Raw genomic sequence first — 23,210 nt, 5'->3', positions numbered from 1 at the left:
GATGGAGAAACTATAGCGAAATCTTTTTAAACACTGTTTTTGTAACATGCTATAGCTTATTTCCTAGTTCACTTACAGAAGACATGGCTACCGCAGATCTATGTGGCAGTATCATTTCTTCTTTATTGTTGATATTTTTTTCGTATTTTAACTAAACATCTTTATTCTTTTTCATCAAGTGACCCTGATACTCAACCATGAGAGAGAATGCTGAAAAAAACAATTGTCTTATATACTTTTACATCAGAAACAGGTTAAAATCTTTACTCAAACTGAGATTCTGAAAGTATCACCAGTTAATCCAGGTTTGCTTCTTAAAGCGCGAGGTGTCCGTTAGATCAGAATCGATGACAGGTAGGATCATTAGACTTCTGTCGGTCGATATAGCTTAGTGGATAAAACAGCGTTCTCGGATCTCAGCGACCGCCGGTACGAGTTCAGTTAGAGATGTCGTCTGATTCACTTTTTGGACCAGTTTATTTTATTGTCTAAAAAAATAATATTCACTTGCTGCCAATGTTTTGGAGGTAGTACCATTTAACAAGTTTGCCAGGCAAACTTGTAACTGATAAGTGATATCACTTGCCAAGCATCAACATAAGTTATGTTATGCTAACAGTTGGTGGTTACCATAGCAACCAATGACAGTTAGTTTCTCCCCCTTTTCTATTTCTGCCTGTAACATTAGGATCAGATTTGTGTTGTCTCTACCAGTATTATATTTTAACACATACTTTAGACAAATTTTATTACTATATAATGGTTTCATTTGTAATTTTGCCATTTTTTTGTGCATGTTTTTTTAACTGTTGTCATGTTGTCCAACTAAACTGAGCTAACAACAAATTACCATTATTGAGAATCTTTTTCTACGCCAGTAGTTGTAGTTTTCTCCTCTTGGTACATCTGAGGCTTGTCTGTAGAAACGTTCCCACATTTATTTCTATATTGAACTTTTTGTTTACATTTTGACTACCTTCTTTATTGCGTTTTGTTGATTTCGTTGGTGGAAATCTGTTTAAATAACAATCTACAGATGGTTTGTTGGATGAAAGGCCAACCATGACTTCTCAGGAGAATCGTTGTAAGAAACCATCTGGTACTCCAGATTCATCAAAACACCTGTAGGAAGTACGCTGGTTATTCTCATGAAATGGTATTCACGCTGACCATATGTGCATTCGGATGCTGGGTTCTTTCACAAAGCAATCCATCATGATGATGGAAAACTTCTGCAAAATGTTAGTTATTCTTTCAAACAAAAAGTTTTCACATATGGTGATGAGGCCCACTGGTGGGACAGCTGCAGGAGTCCCAAGATGTCTTCCAGGGATTAAAATCTCTCCTTGGAAATAATTTTAATTGACAGGTTGTATAGAGCTGTGTGCTCTGTGGACAGGGAGGGTAATAAACCTGTTACAGAAACATGGAGCTTCCAGATGACAGCAAGCAGAAACTCTGACACATGGATCAGAAAATAAATGAGCAGAAACTATGCTAATCATTTTGTTTAAACTAAAAGTCTCACCTGATTTACTTAAGTTGTTCTTTCACTTCAACTACTTCAGTAACAAACAATGCATCTTAAAGCATGAATACACAGAAGTTGCATTTCCATTAACAATAAAATTAAGCAAACTGAAATTGTAATAAATTCGCGTAAGGGACATACGGCAGTTTTTGAAAAAAAAAAAAAAAACATTTTTGCACTAGGATTAGGTAATTTTTCAACCACATCTAAAGACTTTTCACATCACAAGAGTCAAGTGATCAACATCCGGATGTTACTACTGGCAAAAACAACAAAGAAGACGACAGGAAGTGGTAGTAGGATAATGGTTTGTTTTTGTTTTTATTGGAAAATTTGCAATCTAGCTCCACCGGAGCTTTCAGCATCACACAGTTCATAAAAAGTTGTGTCATTCCAACATGTTGAATCCACAGCTCTTCTGCAAAATTTCCCCAAAACACCACATACAGTCTTTAATGACTTATCGCATGAGCAAGCTTATTCACATGTGATTTTGATTCTATTTCTTATGTAATGGAAACACTCCAATTTCGAAATTGTGTTGTTTTTTTGTTTTTTTTACTTTAGCAGAATATTGACAAAAGTTTGTGCACATTTGTAATGGGAATGCAGCTCCATTCAGGTTAAAACAAATTCTTCTTTTCTCTGAGCACCTCCGCCATTTCTGTAGATTTCTGCGCCGTCATGTCTGAAGTTAATCCGTACTGACAAGAAAAGACGTGTAGCTCCTGTTTCACCTCCTTTAAACTTCAGCCAGAGCTGCTCTGTTGTTGAATCAGCATTTCAATTAGAAGGACCACAGGAGCAGCTAACCACAGGAATCTACACTCCACATTTATGCTGCAACACCATACACTCCAGTTCATGTGTTCAAAGCAGACATGCAATATTAAAGCAAAATAAAAGGGGAAATTAATTAGTATTGAGATCTTGTGAACATTGAGTTCATTATATTCAGAATATTTGGTTTCTAATCCAAAAAATGTCATGACATGGCAGCAGTGTGAGCAGGTTGACACTCACTATGATCTATTCAACACTGAGACAAAATTAAAATGTAATTTTTAAATAAGAAGCACAGCTTGTTCTTCACTAACATATTACATACCTCACTGTGACCCTTCAGCTGCATAAATAAATAACAAAGCAAATACAAGCCAAATCCCAGCAGCTTTGCATACCATGCATCTGTGATCTAAAATTTAATAGATTCCATAAAATATTATACAACTAGGTGGAATTTAAATTGTCTGGATCCTGTTATACTTATGGATTAAAAAAATAAATTAACATTTAAATCTGAAAGGAGATGCAGACAAACATTTTGGTACGATCTAAAAAAATACCAAAGTCACAGCTACTAGCTTCATCCATCCATCCATCCATCCATCCATCCATCCATCCATCCATCTTCTTCCGCTTATCCGAGGTCGGGTCGCGGGGGTAGCAGCTTCAGAAGGGAGGCCCAGACTTCCCTCTCCCCGGCCACTTCTTCCAGCTCTTCCGGGGGAATCCCGAGGCGTTCCCAGGCCAGCCGAGAGACATAGTCCCTCCAGCGTGTCCTGGGTCTTCCCCGGGGCCTCCTCCCGGTGGGACGTGCCCGGAACACCTCACCAGGGAGGCGTCCAGGAGGCATCCTGACCAGATGCCCAAGCCACCTCAACTGGCTCCTCTCGATGTGAAGGAGCAGCGGCTCTACTCTGAGTCCCTCCCGGATGACTGAGCTTCTCACCCTATCTCTAAGGGAGAGCCCAGCCACCCTACGGAGAAAACCCATTTCGGCCGCTTGTATCCGCGATCTCGTTCTTTCGGTCATGACCCAAAGCTCATGACCATAGATGAGGGTGGGAACGTAGATCGACCGGTAAATCGAGAGCTTCGCTTTTTGGCTCAGCTCTCTCTTCACCACGACGGACCGGTACAGCGCCCGCTTGACAGCAGACGCTGCGCCAATCCGCCTGTCGATCTCCCGCTCCCTTCTTCCCCCATTCGTGAACAAGATCCCGAGATACTTAAACTCCTCCACTTGGGGCAGGACACCCCCCCTGACCCGGAGAAGGCACTCTACCCTTTTCCGGCTCAAGACCATGGCCTCGGATTTGGAGGCACTGATCCCCATCCCGGCCGCTTCACACTCGGCTGCGAACCGATCCAGCGAGAGCTGCAGATCACGATCTGATGAAGCCAAAAGGACCACATCGTCTGCGAAAAGCAGAGATGAGATCCTGAGGCCACCAAATCGGATCCCCTCAACACCTTGGCTGCGCCTAGAAATTCTGTCCATGAAAGTGATGAACAGAATCGGTGACAAAGGGCAGCCCTGGCGGAGTCCAACTCTCACCGGAAACGAGCCCGACTTACTGCCGGCAATGCGGACCAGACTCTGACACCGGTCATACAGGGACCTGACAGCCCGTATCAGAGGGCCCGGTACCCCATAGTCCCGGAGAACCCCCCACAGGGCTCCCCGAGGGACACGGTCGAACGCCTTCTCCAAGTCCACAAAACACATGTAGACTGGTTGGGCGAACTCCCATGCACCCTCCAGGACCCTGCTGAGGGTGTAGAGCTGGTCCAGTGTTCCACGACCAGGACGAAAACCACACTGCTCTTCCTGAATCCGAGGTTCGACTATCCGACGGACCCTCCTCTCCAGGACCCCTGAATAGACCTTGCCAGGGAGGCTTAAGAGTGTGACCCCTCTATAATTGGAGCACACCCTCCGGTCCCCCTTTTTGAACAGGGGGACCACCACCCCAGTCTGCCAATCCAGGGGAACTGCCCCCGATGTCCATGCGATATTGCAGAGTCGCGTCAACCAACACAACCCTACAACATCCAGAGCCTTAAGGAACTCCGGGCGGATCTCATCCACCCCCGGGGCCTTGCCACCGAGGAGCTTTTTAACCACCTCGGCGACCTCGCCCCCAGAGATTGGAGAGCCCAACCCAGAGTCCCCAGGCTCCGCTTCCTCAGTGGAAGGCATGTTGGTGGGATTGAGGAGGTCTTCGAAGTACTCTGCCCACCGGCCCACAACGTCCCGAGTAGAGGTCAGCAGCACACCATCCCCACTATAAACAGTGTTGGTGCTGCACCGCTTCCCCCCCCTGAGACGCCGGATGGTGGACCAGAATCGCCTCGAAGCCGTGCGGAAGTCTTTCTCCATGGCCTCTCCAAACTCCTCCCACACCCGAGTTTTTGCCTCAGCAACCGCCCGAGCCGCATGCCGCTTCGCCCGCCGGTACCCATCAGCTGCTTCCGGAGTCCCACAGGCCAAAAAGGCTCGATAGGACTCCTTCTTCAGCCTGACGGCATCCCTCACCGAAGGTGTCCACCAACGGGTTCGAGGGTTGCCGCCGCGACAGGCACCGACAACCTTGCGGCCACAGCTCCGATCGGCCGCCTCGACAATGGAGGCACGGAACACGGTCCACTCAGACTCCATGTCCCCCACCTCCCCCGGGACGTGTTCGAAGTTTTGCCGGAGATGGGAGTTAAAGCTCCGTCTCACAGGGGATTCCGCCAGACGTTCCCAGCAGACCCTCACAACACGTTTGGGCCTGCCAGGTCTGACCGGCTTTCGCCCCCGCCACCGGAGCCAACTCACCACCAGGTAGTGGTCAGTGGACAGCTCCGCACCTCTCTTCACCCGAGTGTCCAAGACATACGGCCGCAGATCCGATGAAACGATGACAAAGTCGATCATCGAACTGCGGCCTAGGGTGTCCTGGTGCCAAGTGCACATATGGACACCCTTATGCTTGAACATGGTGTTCGTTATGGACAATCCATGGCGAGCACAGAAGTCCAGCAACAGAACACCGCTCGAGTTCAGGTCGGGTGGGCCGTTCCTCCCAACCACGCCCCTCCAGGTCTCACTGTCGTTGCCCACGTGAGCGTTGAAGTCCCCCAGCAGAACAAGGGAGTCCCCAGGAGGAGCACTCTCCAGTACCCCCTCTAAGGACTCCAAAAAGGGTGGGTAATCTGAACTGTCGTTCGGCCCGTAAGCACAAACGACAGTCAGAACCCGTCCCCCCACCCGTAGGCGGAGGGATCCTACCCTCTCGTTCACCGGGGTAAACCCCAACGTACAGGCGCCGAGATGGGGAGCAACAAGTATGCCCACTCCTGCCCGACGTCTCTCTCCCTGGGCAACTCCAGAGTGGAAGTATGTCCAGCCCCTCTCAAGGAGACTGGTTCCAGAACCATAGCCATGCGTCGAGGTGAGACCGACTATTTCTAGCCGGAACCTCTCGACCTCACGCACTAGCTCCGGCTCCTTCCCCACCAGAGAGGTGACATTCCACGTCCCAAGAGCCAGTTTCTGCAACCGAGGATCGGACCGCCAGGGTCCCCTCCCTTGGCCGCCACCCATCACACAGTGCACCCGACCCCTTTGGCCCCTCCCACAGGTGGTGGGCCCATGGGAGGGGGGGCCCATGTTTCCTCTTCGGGCTGAGCCCGGCCGGGCTCCATGGGTAAAAGCCCGGCCACCAGACGCTCGCCATCGTGCCCCCCCTCCAGGCCTGGCTCCAGAGTGGGGCCCCGGTGACCCGCGTCCGGGCGAGGGAACACCAAGTCCAAGGTTTTCCTTCATCATTGGGGTCTTCGGGCTGCACTTTGTCTGGTCCCTCACCTAGGACCTGTCTGCCTTGGGTGACCCTACCAGGGGCATGAAGCCCCAGACAGCATAGCTCCTAGGATCATTGGGGCACTCAAACCCCTCCACCACGATAAGGTGGCAGCCCATGGAGGAGGCCACTAGCTTCAAAATATTAAAATTGGGGCGTGCCGTGGTGGCGTAGGGGTTAGCGCGACCCACATTTGGAGGTCTCAAGTCCTCGAAGCGGCTGTTGCGGGTTCGACTCCCGGACCCGGCGACGTTTACCGCATGTCTTCCCCCCTCTCCTTCCCCCTTTCCTGTCAGCCTACTTCATGAAAAGGGACTCTAGAGCCCACAAAAAGACCCCCTGGAGGGGTAAAAAATTAAAATTGGAGTTTATGTGAGAGATTAATAAAAGTGAAATAAGAAGAATATGTCATTTTTCTTTATTTTTTTACCCCTAAAAATCTCGAAAGTGTGGCATGAACCTTTATCTAGTCTACAATCATAAATATTTTTGTTTTCATCTCTATCAGCTCTTCACATGTAGAGACTGGACCATTTCCCTATTTCTTTCATAAAAATATCTTAGTCAGACTTAATGGAGAGTGTCTGTGCAACAGATTTCCAGTTTGATTTAGGTTTGGACTTTGACTGGACCACTCTAACACATTAATGTGCTCTGAGCTAAACTGTTTCATTATAGCGTTGGTTGTATATCTAGAGTTGTTTTCCTGCTGGAAGTTGAACCTCTAACTTGTATTTTGCTCTGTCCATCTTCCTATGAAAAGCATCCCCACAGCAGTATGCTGCCACTACCGTGTTTTACTGTAGGTATTGTTTTGAGGGTGAATAAAAAATTTTGTTTTCTGCTAAGCATGGAGCTTTGTTGTCATCAGGAACATATGCTTTCTCATGTTTGTGTCCTCTTCATGGTGATAGACTTTAAATAAACACTCTTAGTATTTTTTTAACATTGCCTATTTTGTTGGACTTTCACACCACACTGAAAAGTGTAAAAAAAAAAAAAAGAAAAGGATGTAATATTTTAGTTCCACTTCATAATTTTGCAGTATTTCCAATCAGTCCCAATAAAATATATTAAAGTTTGAGGTTGTAGCATAAATAAATGTGAAGAATTGAAGGGTTTTTATTGGGTTTATAAGACGCTGCATTAAAAAAATAAGCAAAAATTAGATTGAATGACTGCTGATTCCTACAGAAAGAGTAAAAAATAACAATATTAGCATGATGGTAAACATATCCTCTCCCTGTATTGTTGGACTGATCATTTAGATAAGCTGTAGTAAACCAGCCAGAGATTTCTCTATTAGGTAAAGCCAAAGTAGAGAATTATGACCTTTATTTTGATTGCAGCATGTAAAAACAAAATCAGTCACCCTTTTCCTGTTCCAGAATTAATATGACGGATGTTTGTTACCTCTCCAAAAAACTAATTAACCCAAGAACTCTGTCATCCAAACAAGTCAGTGTATCTCCTGTGGTTCGTTTGGTTTGAGCAGCTTCTCGCTCTGGGGAACGTTGCTGTCCTGTTTGGTGTTTGATGCCTCTTGGCCTCATCTCTGCTGAGTGTCAGCCTCATCATGTCACTGTGACGACTGTCACAGACATCTTCACTGCCAGCTTGGCTGCAAAGGCAGCAGTGTCAAAAATTTAGTAGTTTTTCAAACCTTTGATGCACTTGCCTTGAGTGTGTTTTAATTTTTTTGTCCTCCGCTTGTTGGCACCGCCTTTATGTTCTGTCACTTTGTGTTTTCCTTTGTGTTATTCATCTTATGGTTGCCGTGTCCTGCATTTTCTGAGACGAGTTGTTGGGAAGAAGATTGTTTTGACAGCTTTCCCCCTCACTTTCTGTCCTGTCCTTGTACCTAGACATGGCATGTTGTGTGTTCTTAAAAATAAGAATACAGGAAGTGGACAACCAGTTGGTTTGGGTTAAAGCCAGGTCTCCAAAATTTATTGTTTTTTCGATAAAAGTTTTTGCACTTGCATGAGGTACTTTTTAGTATATTTCACAAAATTGCAATGTAAACATGTTTTTCACATCACACAAGTCGTGATCAACAATCGGACCTTATTAGAGAAGAAAACAACAGGAAGTGGTTATTGGACGACGGCTACGCATGTTTTTTAATGACTTATCACGTGAACAAACTTATTCATGATTTTAATTCTTATTTAACCCTTTCATGCATAGTGTGGTCACTGCAGTGGGCAGCTATCTAAAAGCCACTTTTTTGTGTTTCTTGTGGATTTCTATGTTATAAATGCACAGAGACCACTAAAGTAGACACTAGTGCATCGTATAATACACTGCCAACTACTGGCCATCCACTGCAAGTGCAGGAACAGTTTTGTTAAATCCAATATGGCTGACAGACGAAAAAGCAACTCAGGAATATCCAGTCCCTCCTTATACTCTTGCTGGTAAAAAAAACATATTGTGACATCAAGTAACCCCTGAAGACTATGGATGTATTTTCCAAATAACAACTTTGTGTTCGGAGAAAATTACAACTGATCACCTAGGAAAAAAATCCTAGAAACAATCACTTTTTTTATGCCTCAAGAAAATCAAAAGCACTTTGGAGAAAAAATCCTGACATAAAGGATCATAAATCTTGCAGGAAAGGGCCAGTAGAAACACCACAATTGTGAAATTGTTTTTTTTTTTCTTTCACATTAGCAGAATAAACTGCAAACTTTTGCTCATATTTGTAATGGAAATGCAACTTTTTTTTTAGGTTGCCCCATTTCTTATTTGATATGTTCAAGATGTGCAGATTTTTGAACAAAAGCAGTTGTGGTATTAGACATGTTTAACATACATTATTTGTGAGATCTACACGTGATATGCATTGATTACTAACTGATTATGTTCAAAGTTAATACGTTTTATTCAAATCTGTAGACTGTTATTGAAGAATTGCAGGAAGAAATATAGAAATTTGAGTCTAAAGTGTGAGATTTTGTGAATAAACCCACAAGTTCACTACATGGAGTTCTGCTGAACGCCACCATTCTTCCCCTCCCTTCCCCTCCTCTCTCTCTATCTTCCTCTCTTTCTCTTTTCTCTGTCCCATTTTCAGTTCAGCTCTCGTGTATAATCTGTGATGCCTCTGCTCCCAGAGTGTGTGGTCGCACTAAAACTTTTCCAACAAAGCAACGAGGGAAATTGCCTCCCAGTTTTCTACGGAGAATTAAACCTTTTTAAGAAATGTGAATTATTGATCGTAAGTGGATTTATTCTCCAGTCACTGTGTGAGTCTGCGCTGTGCTGCACTTCGTTTCTGTGCCGGCACATGTGCATCAGTATTAGTTTGTGGGGATGTTTACGCTGCGTGTTTTGGGGGGTTTGGAAAGAGGGCAATGTCTTCGAGTGTGGCATGGATGTGTGTGTGTGTCTGGGTGTTAGGATGAGAGAGTGCTCCTGCTGTGGAGGGGTTTCAGCTGTACAACATTCTCTGCCTCGTGTAAAATAGGAAAATGAGATGAAAATTCATCACACATTGAGAGGAAACATCAAGAGCGAGTGAAATTAATGCCATCAACATGTTTAAGCCAAGTCAATGAAGCCATTTCATCCCCCTGACTTCTCTCCATTCCATGCATAATGTATCTTAATCTGATCTGAAGGCTCCCCTCTTAATGTTCCTCCAACCAAAGACGAAGTCTGTGAGTGTGAAATTTTGCTGGAATTAAAGTTTTAACATGACAGCTGGCTCAGAGAATCCATGGCTCAGCTCCTCTTTTGGGAAGCAAAGTAGCTAAATTGACGAGGGGAAGAATGGAGAGCTGGAGAGGATGAAAAGAGGACACAGAAATGGGAAGAGAGCAAAACATGTCAGCGGAGGAAGTGGAGAAAGACAGACGGCAGGTTTACCTCATGACTGTTGCACTGGGAGTTTTATCTCACGCCCCAGCGTTGCGTCGTCACACGCTTTTTGCTTGTTTGCTCTGCGCCAGCTGGTGTTTGCCGGCGCTTCGGTGTAGCTCTACTTTCCGCGCGTTATCAGGGCCTGTCGGGCTCTTGTTAAAAGCCTTGGAAACAGTGTCACTGCTGGGGTTTCCAATTCAAACTACTGATGTAGATTTTTTCTTTTTTTCCTCGCTGAAATTGTAAATCTCTTTATACCGTAAGAGGATTGAACATGCTGGCTCCGCCTAAATAAATTACTGTGAAGAGGGGGAATATCCCCGGTGCTAAGTCTTGCACCTGCAGTGAGGGTTTCATACAGAACAAAGATTAGTGAATAAGAAAGGAGAAAGTTGACACAATGGCTTTCTTCTAGGCTCAAGGGGATGCTCTGGGTTTAAGAGAAAGCAGAAAGTTAAGGCATGAGTGTGTTTTCTCACAAATTGAGTTGCTCGTCTGTAATTTGCATGGCAAGTACTGTTAGCGTACAAGACCTGGTACTTCTGTAAACAGAGGCTAAATGATCCGCACTCTGTGGATTTGTTCTCCTTTTCTGCACAAGCAGACAGCGCTACTGCGTTAGGTAGGTTCTCCTGTAAGGAAGAAGAACCACAATTTTTTGATGCTATTATAAACTGTGACTGTGACATGCTCTGGTCGAAATACAACAGGATTAAAGTGCCAAATCCGTTTTATAACCTGCCTCTAGTGCCGAGTTCGTCTGCAGCTGGGTTTGAGGAGAAACACTTGACGACTACTCAACTATGATAGTTTGCTGGGGTTTTTTGTACGCCAAAACCTTTTAAGTGATTCTACAGTATAAAGTGTCAAACTCATTTTTGTTTTGGGCCACATCAAGATCATGGATACTCTTAAAGGACTTGTTCTGCCAGAATGTATTGGTAAAACCTGTTCACAAACTGTTAAAATATCAAAATATCTTCTGATTCTGGTTCTAGTTCTGCTCTGCATCCCCAGAACCAGAACCAGACATGGAGAAGCAGCATTCAGTTTCTATGCACCACAAATCTGGAACAAACTTCCAGAAAACTGCAAAAACACTGAGTTCCTTTAAATCTAGACTAAAACCCACCTGTTTAGAATTGCTTTGAAACATAATAAATTAAACATTAATTAACATATTTGATGTGTAACAACAGCAAAATGTAATGCTTCATTTGTTGACTGTGTTTTTATGATTTTGCATTTTTTGTTTTTATGATGTAAAGCACTTTGAACTGCCTTGTTACTTAAATATGGTGTACAAATAAACTTCATTTAACTTTTTAGTTATTTACATTATTCTTTCAGAGAAGTTTTCGGTTTCTAGAGTTAGTAGTCATAATAATAAATAGATTTTAAGTATTGTTCAAAATATTTTAGCTGAAACACCAAATTTAGACCAGATTTTGAAATGGTGAAAAACAATTAATGTAATTTCTTTGCTTCTAAACAAGAAACACTTGGAAATACACATTTATTTAATTTCTGTTAATATATTTTTTAAGCTGTATTATTTCCATTTGTGATTGGTAGTACCTAATTTGATCCTCAAAATATTTCATGGTAATTTTTCATCATCGCCCGGTTGTTAGTTTAAAATTTAACTCATTTTAGTCTCTATTTGTTGAGGTTATTTTATTTAAAGATAAAAGTTGCGCTCTGCCTTCACGACTCATCATTTTCCACTTCTATCCTTCAGCTTAATGACTGTTTTTATATTTTATTCTTCCTTTCCCCTGCAGGCGTTTATGGAGGATGTCAAGTCTCGCGGGCCCTTCATCTACTCGGTTTTGGAGTCAGCCCAGGCCTTTCTGGCTCAGCACCCCTTCCAGGAGCCAGAGGAGACCCTGACCGATGGAAAAGGTCTGCTCCCTTCATGCTATATGCCAACTGCTGCGCCAGCCGAAATGTCACATTCATTTTCCCCCTTAGAGTTCGTTTGATTAGGGCCCTCGCAGGTGAAATCCTCCATTAATTGTTATTAGCAGTGATCTGTCCTCTGGCGTCATACCAAGTTTAGGAAAGGGTCCGGGTCGGGACCAATTACCTCCAGTTTACCAGCTCTACAGCACCATCTGCTCAGATCAATAATGCAGTGTGTTTCACTATTTCTCCTCTCCCACGTCTATTTCTTTTTTTTTTTTTTGCCTCGTTACCCATCTGCTCTGTTTTCATTAAACTTTTCCAACTCTTTTCTTTGCTATCACACTTTTCTTACCAATCATTGTAAAGCTATGTCCTCCACACTCTTATTGCTTTCATATGTTGATGCTTTTATTGCTTTATTTACCTTTCTCTGTCTTCTGCAGAGGTGTCTCCACGGCGACGGATTTTGAACGTGAGCCGATCTGTGTGGAAGCAGGCGAACGTGGCGAGTGACCTGTGGGAAAAACTGACCGCTCGCTGCGTGGACCGCCACAGGTCAGACGCTTCGCTCTCTCTCTGCAAATAGATCCTTCTGAGATTAAAGTAATTAAACTTTATTCTGCTTTTCTGCTATATTGCACTCAAAATTATGAACTATTAAATCCCCAAGAAATTAAAAGAATGTTCAGAAGAGCATAATTTTCCTTTTACTCGTTAATCATTTCTCCAACTCATCGCGTTTTTACCTCCACCATCTCTCAGCATCTCAGTTAAAGGAATAAAAATCTCCCAATGTTTCAGATCATTAAACTAATTTTACTGTCAGAATAAAAAATTGGAAAAAACTTTCCAAACCAACCTGGCTCTATGTAAAAGAGTAACTGCTTCTATGTTAATTATCATTTTTCAAAGCTGAGTTTTATTTCACTTACCATATCTTGACCCAATTACTGCAGAATTAAGAAATAATTTAAATAGAACCAGCCTGTCATTTTATTATTCCTGTTTTCTGTCTTCCTATAGAACTGCTCTAAAAGCCGATCGTCATCCACTTTATATCTGTAAATACTCCTGATATGTACATTTTTACAGTCTATAAAGATCCTACATGTTCAACTTCTTCATTGCAGATTCAACTATCTTCTGCTGTTATAAGAACTGATTTACAGAGTGTTTAAAACTGTTTGTTCCTTACATTAGAGCAGGGATGTCCAAACTTTTTGCCAGCTGGGCCAAAATTGTTGACTCAAAAATAGTTGTGGGGCAAAAAAAACCTACCTGAAATCAGGCAAATAATGTAGTTCGGTATCTATTGTAGCTCCAAAACGTGAAAGCGATTTGGCCATTGTAGGTAGAAAAAAGGAGTAAATTTCCACCTTTCTAGAAAAAATTTCAAAAGAAATTTTCAGCGTTGGAAATTCAGATATTTACAAGGTTTTGCTGTAGAAATTTCTGATATTAATCTACACATTAGATTTTTTTTCTACAAAATTTCTGAGATTATTCTCAAAATTACATTTTTTAAAGTTTTTTATGGCATAAACTTGTTACTTAATTTTGCACATATGCTGTATTAAAAGAAGAAATCTAGTTTTCAGTTTCTTTTGGACTCGATTGAATAAATTTATTTTCAGTAATAAGAACAGGCTTTGGGTCACTTTGTTTCAAAACGCTCACTATATTTTGCCAAGTTTAAGAAAGTATAAAAGCTGATTGAGGTTCAGCAAAGTTTGCTTTTCAGTAGAAGTCTCTGGATACACTTGGTTTTACCTTTTGTTAAAACTTGGTTGTAAAACACAGATACTTTGTGTATTTAACATTTGCTTTTGTAAGAAAATTATGTTTGTAACAATTATTACTGGTGACTGTACGTTGTGAGCATATGAACGACAAGCTCCTTAATTTTTGCTCAGATTTAGCCAGTAAAACTGATTCTAATAGATTCTGTAAAAAGTAACACATCCTACCCTGACCCCCAAAAAATACAAAAACAAAAACTGAGACAAATCTCTGTGATCTACTGCATGTTTGCATTAGCACAAAACTTTTCTTAGCTCAGATTTTAACTGTAATTTCAACAAATCCTGCAGGCACATGGAGAGGACACTGGAGCGCCTTTTGCAGATCCAGGCAGCCATGGAGGAGCTGGCAGGGGCCCTGGAGCAGGCAGAGGGCGTGAGGGACGCCTGGGAGCCTGTTGGCGACCTCTTCATCGACTCACTGCAGGACCACATTGACGCCACCAAGGTTGTGCTAAACACACAACGCTCACACTTAAACTGTTACAAATCTGTTTTACCTGTAGACTAGGGCCTCCAAATAATGACAAATAAGCTTTTATACATGGCAAATTTTAAAGACGGCAAGTTTTTTTCACCAAGAGCACTGAAACTATGTTTCCTGCATGAATATTTCAGATCTGTATCATGCAGTTCTGTATCAAAATGTTTGTTTGCCTGCATAAATATGCCTGTCAGAGCAGCTACGATGTGAGAGACGATGACAAGTACGTGCCGCTTCAAATTGACGCTGCGAGGCGGCGCGGGTTACGATCCTTCTCCGAGGAGAGGTTGTTAAACAAATGACAGGTCGTTGGTTTAGTCATTATTGAGTGCCGAGTGCCGCTGCCGCCTGTAATTGTGTGGTACTGTTCATTATAACTGAGGACCCTTCACAAAAATCATGTCACTGTTTGGACTCTTGTCACAACCAGCACATGTTTGGGCCCAGTCTTCAGGGAAGACTTGTCAGGTTTCCTCATCTCATGCTCACAGTGACATATGCACATATACATTCACCTACCGAAAGATGCTAAAATAAACCTGTGGCGTCTTACAGGACTTGTTTTGACTCTTTAAAGGCTGCTTTATGACAGATACAGAATTAGCTGTAGGTTTGTTGTTGCATCTTTTCTCATGATGAAAACGACAAAACGGAGACTTTTTTTACATTATTTCCTTCAGTTTTTGCCTGTTTGTCTGATAATATCTACATAGGGCGTTGAAATGTACATCTTATCTCTGTAAGATGTAAACTAATCACATTTTGCCCCAACTTAACAAAAATACATTTTAATGTGTTTCATTGAGATCGTATTGGTGACAATACAAAGTAGTGCATAGTTGTGACGTGAAAGAACAAAAAAATCTACAAGGTTATTAAAATATTTTACAATTAAAAATCTGAAAACTGGGTTGCATTCAATGCTTCTCTTGTATCAGCACTTTGTAAAACGTTTGGATGCATTTTTTGTGTAGATTCCTGCCGGTTATTTATATCTGGAGACATTTTTGCATATTCCTCTGTTAAAACACAGAAACACAGTCAGACTGGACACTTAACATCTCTAAATATCCTTATTCAAGCCTTGCCACATATTCTCAATAAAATTTACATCAAATCATCCCTATAATTAATTTTTTATTTCATGTCCACTCTAAGTTTTCCATGAAAAAGATTTGTCTCCTTTGACTGGAACACCTTTTCCTACATTTGCTGTAGCTTTAAGTTTAAACAAACTATAATCTAGAATTTTTAAAATTCTTTTCACTCTGTTATAAAAGCCAGATTTGACCAATAAATGTCCAATAGTGGCCTTTTGTCTGTATTTGTGATTAATGCTCTCCTTACCTGGTTAGTCACTTTATACAACCATTTGAATTGGAGGATCAGTGAGATAATCAAAGCTTGAGATATTGTTTGATGATCTAACTCTTCTCTTATCGTCTCCACAGCTTAATTCCTGACTCGTCTGCTTTGTTTCTTGATCTTTACGCTGCTCATCGCTATACAATCCAACACAATTATGTACTGCTGTGTGTTGGTTCAAATTATGAATAAAAGATACTGAAGTTTGTGTTTGAGATGTAGTAAATTTGATTCAAATAGTAAAACTATTTTTGCAAAGCTCTATCACTTCCTTGGAGCCGTTTCAGCCCCAGCAACCTTTTCCAGCCTGTGAATCGTCTTCTAAAATATAAATTATGTGAAGTTAAAGTTTTCCTCTTTTCACTTTTGCTTAGTTTTCTTGGCTGACATCTTTTAGGCTCAAGCCATGCAATCATGTTGAATATTAAATTGTACTTTGGACTTACAGTCAGACAGTCATGAAAACAATTTTTAAAACCGTGTATACTCTTTTGTCAGCCGTTATTGGGTTAGCATAGATGTAATAATAGCACTACTCTAAAATGTTCCATTGATCACAGAAGTAATGCTGCAAATTGATGACACAGCAGCAAGTGAAGATACATTTGTAAATGAATAAAGGAATGAAGTGTTGCACTCTGTGGCTTTTCATCAATTTCTTTCAATCCAGATGATGCCTCCAGCCTCATTTTATTTCTCAATATTTGCTATCATTGTAGAATAAAGGCACTTAGATGTTATTTAGAAAGTGCTCCAGTAAGACACTCAATGTCTGTTTCACAATGAAGCTCTTTCATTGAATGTGGGCTGAGAAACGGGGTCTATAGGATGCCAAGTTGCAAGTAATATTTGGAGATAGAGGTCAGAATAAGTCATAAATCGATCAAAATGTTTAGCAACATGATCATGGCTTATATTGCAATATAATTATATATCATAGAGTCATTTATATAAAATCTAATACTAGATTATTCATATTTTTGGTTGCTATTCAACTGGTTTGCTTTCACTCTGCAGAAATGTCCATTTCTAAAATCATAAAAAAAGTTTTATTCATTCTTGTTCTGTTTCACAAATGTGTGCTACTTAGTTTATCAATCACATAAAAGCCAAAAATAAAAATATGTAGTTTGTTAGTTTATCTGTGCATTGGAACAAGTGTTTAAGATTTATAGCTTGAGATCATTTGCAGTTCTTGTCCCTGGTTGGGCTTTTAGTTCACATAAAAACAAAGAATATTAGCCATATGCAAATGAATACAGAGCAAAAGAAACAAAATTTTTTAAGACTCAGACTGAGACACTTATGGTGTTTTCACCTCCGATCGTCCCGTAGATTGGGTTTGATTGGGGACCACTTTCACTCTACACTGTGTCAAACAAACCAAACCAGTTGAAAAACCTGTTCTCCTCCTCACCTGTGGTGGCGCCGCACTGAGAATGACAGAAGGAAACAACACAAAAACCTCAGAAGAAGATATGAATGCAACTTCCTTCTTCAACAGTGTGTTAGTGTGAGTCTTAATAATGTAAACAAAAATGGAATAGCATCAGATTTTTGTGGTTGTAGGATTTCACTTCCGTCTTTGGTGAAAGACCAAGAGTAATTTCATCCACTAGTGCCAGACTCTCGTGTTTGTTTTTGTTCAATTTCAACAGGCCTGAGACTGAAGGTTTTAGGCAGCACAGAGTTTGCTATTTTCAGTCTGCATCAGAATTCGATTGAGCATACACATCTCCCCAAACAAACCGAGCTTAATAAAGAAATGGACTAGAGTTTGAATGAAACGGACTTAAAAAGGGCTAAACTGTTTAGTCCAGAGCATCAACTTTGACCCGGCAAAAATCACATTTTGTCAAATGTTTAGCTTAATCTGATCTCAAGATACCAAATAGTTGTTGAAATAATGACAATATTAAGTAGATACGTGTAATTTAATGAGTCACAGATACCTCATTTTTAGTTAGAAGAAAATTAATAATTTAGATCAGTGGAGTCATACTCATTTTCGTTTTGGGCCAAATCAATATCATGAAGGCTCTTAAAGGGCCAGTTGTGCCAGAATGTACTGATAAAACCTGCTCACAAACTGTTAAAATATCAATAAATTCTTAAAATAAATAATATTATTGAACGTCTCTTCAGTCCCTCCAGGATTTCTTTATTCTTTTTGATTTTCTTGAGTCTTTTACATTTACCATTTATGATGGTAAATGTGACTTTTTATGACTTGCTATATAGATCATGGACTATAATCTGGCATCAGTTAAAGCTGAGGCAGCTGGTTAGTACAAGTGAGAAAGTTTTTCACAATTTTTGAGAAAGATCAGCTATAAACTCCCAATTAGTACAAAAAAGTGCAGGGATTTGTTGATTTTACCTGAATTTCCACGACAATTCTCAAGAAACTGGAGGGACTGATTGATATAATTTGGCAATAAACAGATAAAACTGCATTGATTTGACTGAACACATAATATTTAAGCACATTAGGGGTTTAGTCTAGAATCTAGAGGGCCGCATAAAAAGCTATGGCGGGCCGGCTTTGGCCCACGGGCCTTGAGTTTGACACGTGATTTAGACCAAGTTAAAGGTTAAATTTTTTATTAGACATAGATTACTAATCTCAATTTTATCCAGACTCTCAGAGACCAGGCACTAGAAAATGTCTCAAGTTACAGTGGTAACATTAAACCTGTTTATTTTCTGTACAGGAAAAGCTACCCTGATTTTTGAAATTGTTTCCACATTCTTTCAAACATTTAATCTTGCTGCTGCTATTTAGTAGCATTAATCTTGTGTTTGTTTATTCTATATCTGTGTGATGAGAAAGCAACATGAACAATAGTTTTTCAACAACAAGGCGGCTCTAAAATAGCCGTTAACTGCAACCTTACACTCTGTGATCAACTGAAGGATGGTGCTCAGGCTCTTTTGTCACATCGTAGCTGAAATGTTTCCTATTTGTTAAAGAAATGCCTTTTAGGAGCTATTCGTCTGTTATGAATAGCAGCCAAAGTCCTCAAAATATTGAAGAAGAGCTTTTTAAAAAGACCTTCACAAAGCCTGAAGAAATATTGATCATGAATGCTTTAAAAGATTACCGGCAAACCTTGGCTCTTGGATAAAAGTCAGGGATAGTTTGAAGCAGTAATGAATGTCACTCTATTCTCCTTTTCTGAACCTTCACAAATTACATGTGTTTGTTTTTGTAGCCACTTTGTCTTCTGTCTTCTGCAACCCTTACAAAACTTATATTTTACCGCCAGTACAGAGCAAAGACTTTAGCAAAAATTAAAATTCTGGTGGTGAACCTGTTTGTTTTTCTTAGTTTAAATCAGTTTTGTTGTTTTAAAATATTTCCAGACAAATTTATGAGCCGTCGGTTCTGTTGACCTTCGTTATTTTATATGATTTATCCTGTTTCTTTTTTAGATCAGATGGTTTTCTTTCATTGTCTGTTCATTTTTAGGCATATATCTGGAGTGATTAGTATTCATTTGCTTTGATTTCCAGATGTTAGCTCACTGTTGCTGTACAAAAGTTTGTGGAATGGAGAAATTTAAAAAAGATTTGGTAACATTTCATTTGATTTGGTGTGCATAAGACTGACGTGACACTGTCGTAAACATGAAGTCTTCATGAACACTTATGGCTGTCATGAAGGTTCATTCGGTAAATAATTACACTATAATGCAACTTTTAATGCAACTTTGCATTAAAAGTCAACATTTACAGATTTTAATGTAACTTTGCATTAAAAGTGACCATCTTAATGCAGTTTTTGTTTTAAAGTGTTACCTTTAATCGACTTTGCATTAAAAGTGTCATCAAATGAGTGTTTGTAAATGAGTGTCATTATTTACAACTTTTAATGTAACTTTGTATTAAAAGTGACAGTTTTAATGCAATTTTTGTCTTAAAGTGTCACCTGTAATCAAATTTGCTTTAAAAGTGTCATTATTTACTAAAGACGTCTTCGTGTTTATGTCAGCGTCATGCCAGTCTTATTCACACCCCTTCTCGTAAAGTGTTACCAAATCTTTTCTTTGATTAGTCAAGTATTAGCTAAGTTAAGGTATTTTTTTCTGATACTTACATTTATGATTATTGTTACCATTTTGTGCTTCTTTTTGTTCTCTTTCTGGCTCCTGCAGTTGTTCAAGGAGGAACTCTCGCAGGTGAAAGAGGGCATGAAGCAGGTCAATGAGTTGGCCCACCAGCTGGCAATCTCTGATGTCCATTTGTCGATGGAGAACGCCCGGGCCCTGGAGCATCTCAACAGCAGATGGAAAGTGCTTCAGGTAGAATTTATTGGCAGGTTTGATGCTGCCAGCAGCACGTTTTCCTGCAGGATGTGCAGGTGTAATATCTGGGGCTATAAAGGTGCCCATGCACATCAGAACAAAGTGAAAACCTTTCGTGTCAATACGTTGCATCATTCGTTGTGGTCCGGTTCCTCTTGCCTCTGTCTGAAGAATGTCTTTCAGAATCTCAGGCTTTCAACTCTTCCTCTACATTTTAACTCTGTGGGAGGAATTCACAGTGCAGTCCATTTTTGAAAATCTTTTGCATGTTCATCTTTTTTAATGCTCTTTAAAGAAATTTGCACCATTTTTTTGTATCATGTGATGAGTGACCTCAGTTCAGCTGGTGAAGAACTGATCGAAATAGAACAGAAAAACATTTCCCTCACTGAGATGATGATTTTTCTAATTAAAAAATACAGATTACATAAAAGACAAGAGAAGGATTCTTCCTTAGATTTATTCAAAGATAAATAACATTTATTAATAAATAAGAAAAGTGTGTCTGGTTTCTGTTGCAGAGTGCTGGATACATTCTCTGTCAAAGTTACCATCTGATTTCAGCAGACGGTATTTTTCAAAGCTTGCAGGACTTAAAAAGCTCTGATCTGAGAATCCAACTCTATCTGCTCTGGCCGTCATGCACAAATAAACACAACAGCAGACTTTCTCCTACATGTATGCATAACAGCTGATCTACAGTTCTGGAAACCATTAAGAGCCCACTGCATTGAACCCCACTGAAAACCTCCTGGTTATTCCACCAAATACTGATTTCTGAGTTAAAACATTAGTATTGTTGTTTCTAAATGATGGTTTCTTTGCATTATTTGAGGTGTGAAAGCGCTGCGTCTTTTCTTATTTTGACCATTTTTCATTTTCTGCTAATAAGTACAAAATATTTGCTTGGAACTTTGGAGACATGTTGTCAGTAGTTCATAGAACAAAAGAACAATATTCATTTTACTCAAACATTATCTATAAAGAATAAAATCAGAGAAACTGATCATTTTAAGTGGTCTCTTAATTTTTTCTTAGAGCTGTGGAAAAACAATGAGTCTAGAGAGACTCTGTTTGCTTGGCATATTCTATTTTTACTGTTGCCTGTAGTTTCAGAAATATAAGTGCATCCAAATTTAAGTTTGCAGATATTTAGCACCTGTTAATGCCTCCGATAATTGCTCCATGGATCTCTTGGAGTAGATTTTTCATTCTCAGAATTTCCTAACCATTTAGCATATCAGCAGAGGAACTGCCTTTACAAGTTGTTTGTTTAAAATGTGTTTTTTCTAGAACAAAGTTCAACTTTTCAACCAAACGAGAAACATCATCAGTATTATAAACACAGAGGCAGGGATAGACTTTGAAACACAAACTGTGTAAATGTTATTATTCTCCATTTCAAATTCAATCATTAATTCTGTTGTAAAATGTTTCACTTTCTACCACTTTTGCTAATTACATGTTTTCTACTTGCTAAGATTTTTTTCAGCTGAATATTATCAACATCAAATGAAGAAGAGACAAAAAAAATCTTTATTTTAATGTAATATTACTGTCTGCTTTTAGCATCAGGTTTACCCTCTTGAACTGCACAGCATGTCATAACTTTGACTAATTTTTTGCACTTTGCACATATCTTTAATACGTTATGTCGCTGAGTGCTTCTGCTTTGGGGATCATCAGTCGAGCTACGCGATAGTAATATTAACAGGCTGTTAAAAGCAAGCATCGACTCTCTTTTAAGTCCTGCTTTGATAAAGATGAATTGAACTTTAGGAATTTCCATATAAAATCTTCCATTAGAGATTTGATTGGATTTCCAAGGCGAGATTTTGGTTTGTTTTGCTTGGTCAAAATCGAAAAAGTTTTAGTTTTCAAAATCACACAGTTTTGTAGTGAGAACGTAGATCTATTTATGACAACAGATCATAAAATGCAAACTCTTTTTTAAAACGACAAAGCTGCAGCAGGGTGATACATGTCATAAAGCTTAAATAATCTAAAAGTGACACTCCAGAATTCCTAAGAGGAGCAGTAAAAACTGATGTTTGCAGTAGAAATGTTTGCTTGAACATGCACTTACAAAATGAGGGCAATACTTCATTGAATCTGAGGCACTTACCCTTAAAGCCTTTGAAACATTGAAGTGAGCTTCACTTCCCCTCCCTGCTGAGCTGATTGGATGAATGCACTAGCAGGGAAAGCTGCAGCGTTTTTCAAGCATCAGCTGCATCCACCGTCAGACTCTCTGCTCCTACAAACACAATAAAACCCTCTCAGCTTTCACCTGCTGTTAAAACATCCTGCTCACATTAAATAACCTTCATGACATCATTCTTCACAGCCTGACGTGTCAGCCAGCACTTTTTTTACTCTCTCTGCCTCTCTCTTCAGATATTAATCATTTAAAACCACTTGGAAAGTTTGTAGAAATTAATATCCTACCTCCCACTTTGCATCCTAACTTTCTTCTGCTTTCAAAGAGTTTTTGTAGCTCAAAATTTGCCCATGTTTGATTTGCAACCCTTACAAATAAATCAATGTTCTAATGTTCTGTAAGAAAGTCTTGGTCCACATGTGGACAGATTTACCTCTAAGTTTCTCTGTCCCTTTTGGTTCAGATTCAAACATCTTCACAGCTGAACCATTTACATTTTGCAGACACTCAGGGTCTGTAGAAACTGCTTTGAAGATGTCTTCATCACCTTTCAGCATTTCCTTGAAAACTCCTTTGAGACTGACATTTGTAGAGCTACAAAAATAGAACAAATTGAAAGTCTAATCCATTCGTCCTCCTTTTCCCTTTCAAGAAAAAGATCTTTAAAACAGGTTAGCCCCTTTTTTCTTTTCTTCTCAGTTCGGTGATCTGTGTGCCTCAAGATAAAACCCTTTATTTAGTGGATTTACCTCCCATTGTAACTTTTGCTTTTATTATTATGGTAAAAAAATGCTGTCCTGGATCTATATTTTCCAGCAGATATGTTTTTTTTTTCAAAATTTTTCATCTTTTTCCATCCCTTCTAAGATATAAACAGAAACTTTCCATTAGAAAGAAATAAAGAAGAACTATATCCAAACTATTTGGACTATTTCTGAGTTATTTTTCACTGGGTAGTAAAGTCATCTGATAGTTTTGATTGTCTTTTTGTGTTGGTAATCTGGTTAATAAAGGTCCGTTTTCATGTGCAGTTCCATCTCAACCTTACACAAACAAACATAAAATGCAGTGAATAAATCGATTTTCAATCAATTTTCTGCACCAAGGAGTTCAGAACATATAAACACGTTTCCACTCAGGCTCTTTAAATACGG

General features: G+C 40.1%; 1 protein-coding gene across 4 annotated transcripts in view; it reads left to right on the top strand.

The window, feature by feature from the left end:
- Nucleotides 1–23,210, top strand: part of drp2 (dystrophin related protein 2) — a 270,780-nt gene that overhangs the window by 188,873 nt on the left and 58,697 nt on the right. For all 4 annotated transcript variants that reach the window (XM_028008994.1, XM_028008992.1, XM_028008995.1 and 1 more), the window contains 4 exons: nucleotides 11,817–11,937; nucleotides 12,384–12,495; nucleotides 14,031–14,187; nucleotides 19,746–19,892. In XM_028008994.1, the coding sequence (XP_027864795.1) occupies nucleotides 11,817–11,937; nucleotides 12,384–12,495; nucleotides 14,031–14,187; nucleotides 19,746–19,892 (537 nt within the window). The remainder of the gene's footprint in view (nucleotides 1–11,816; nucleotides 11,938–12,383; nucleotides 12,496–14,030; nucleotides 14,188–19,745; nucleotides 19,893–23,210) is intronic.

Source organism: Xiphophorus couchianus, chromosome 23 (assembly GCF_001444195.1).
Source record: "Xiphophorus couchianus chromosome 23, X_couchianus-1.0, whole genome shotgun sequence".
Lineage (NCBI taxonomy): Eukaryota > Metazoa > Chordata > Actinopteri > Cyprinodontiformes > Poeciliidae > Xiphophorus > Xiphophorus couchianus.
This window is presented reverse-complemented; position numbering and strand designations above follow the sequence as displayed.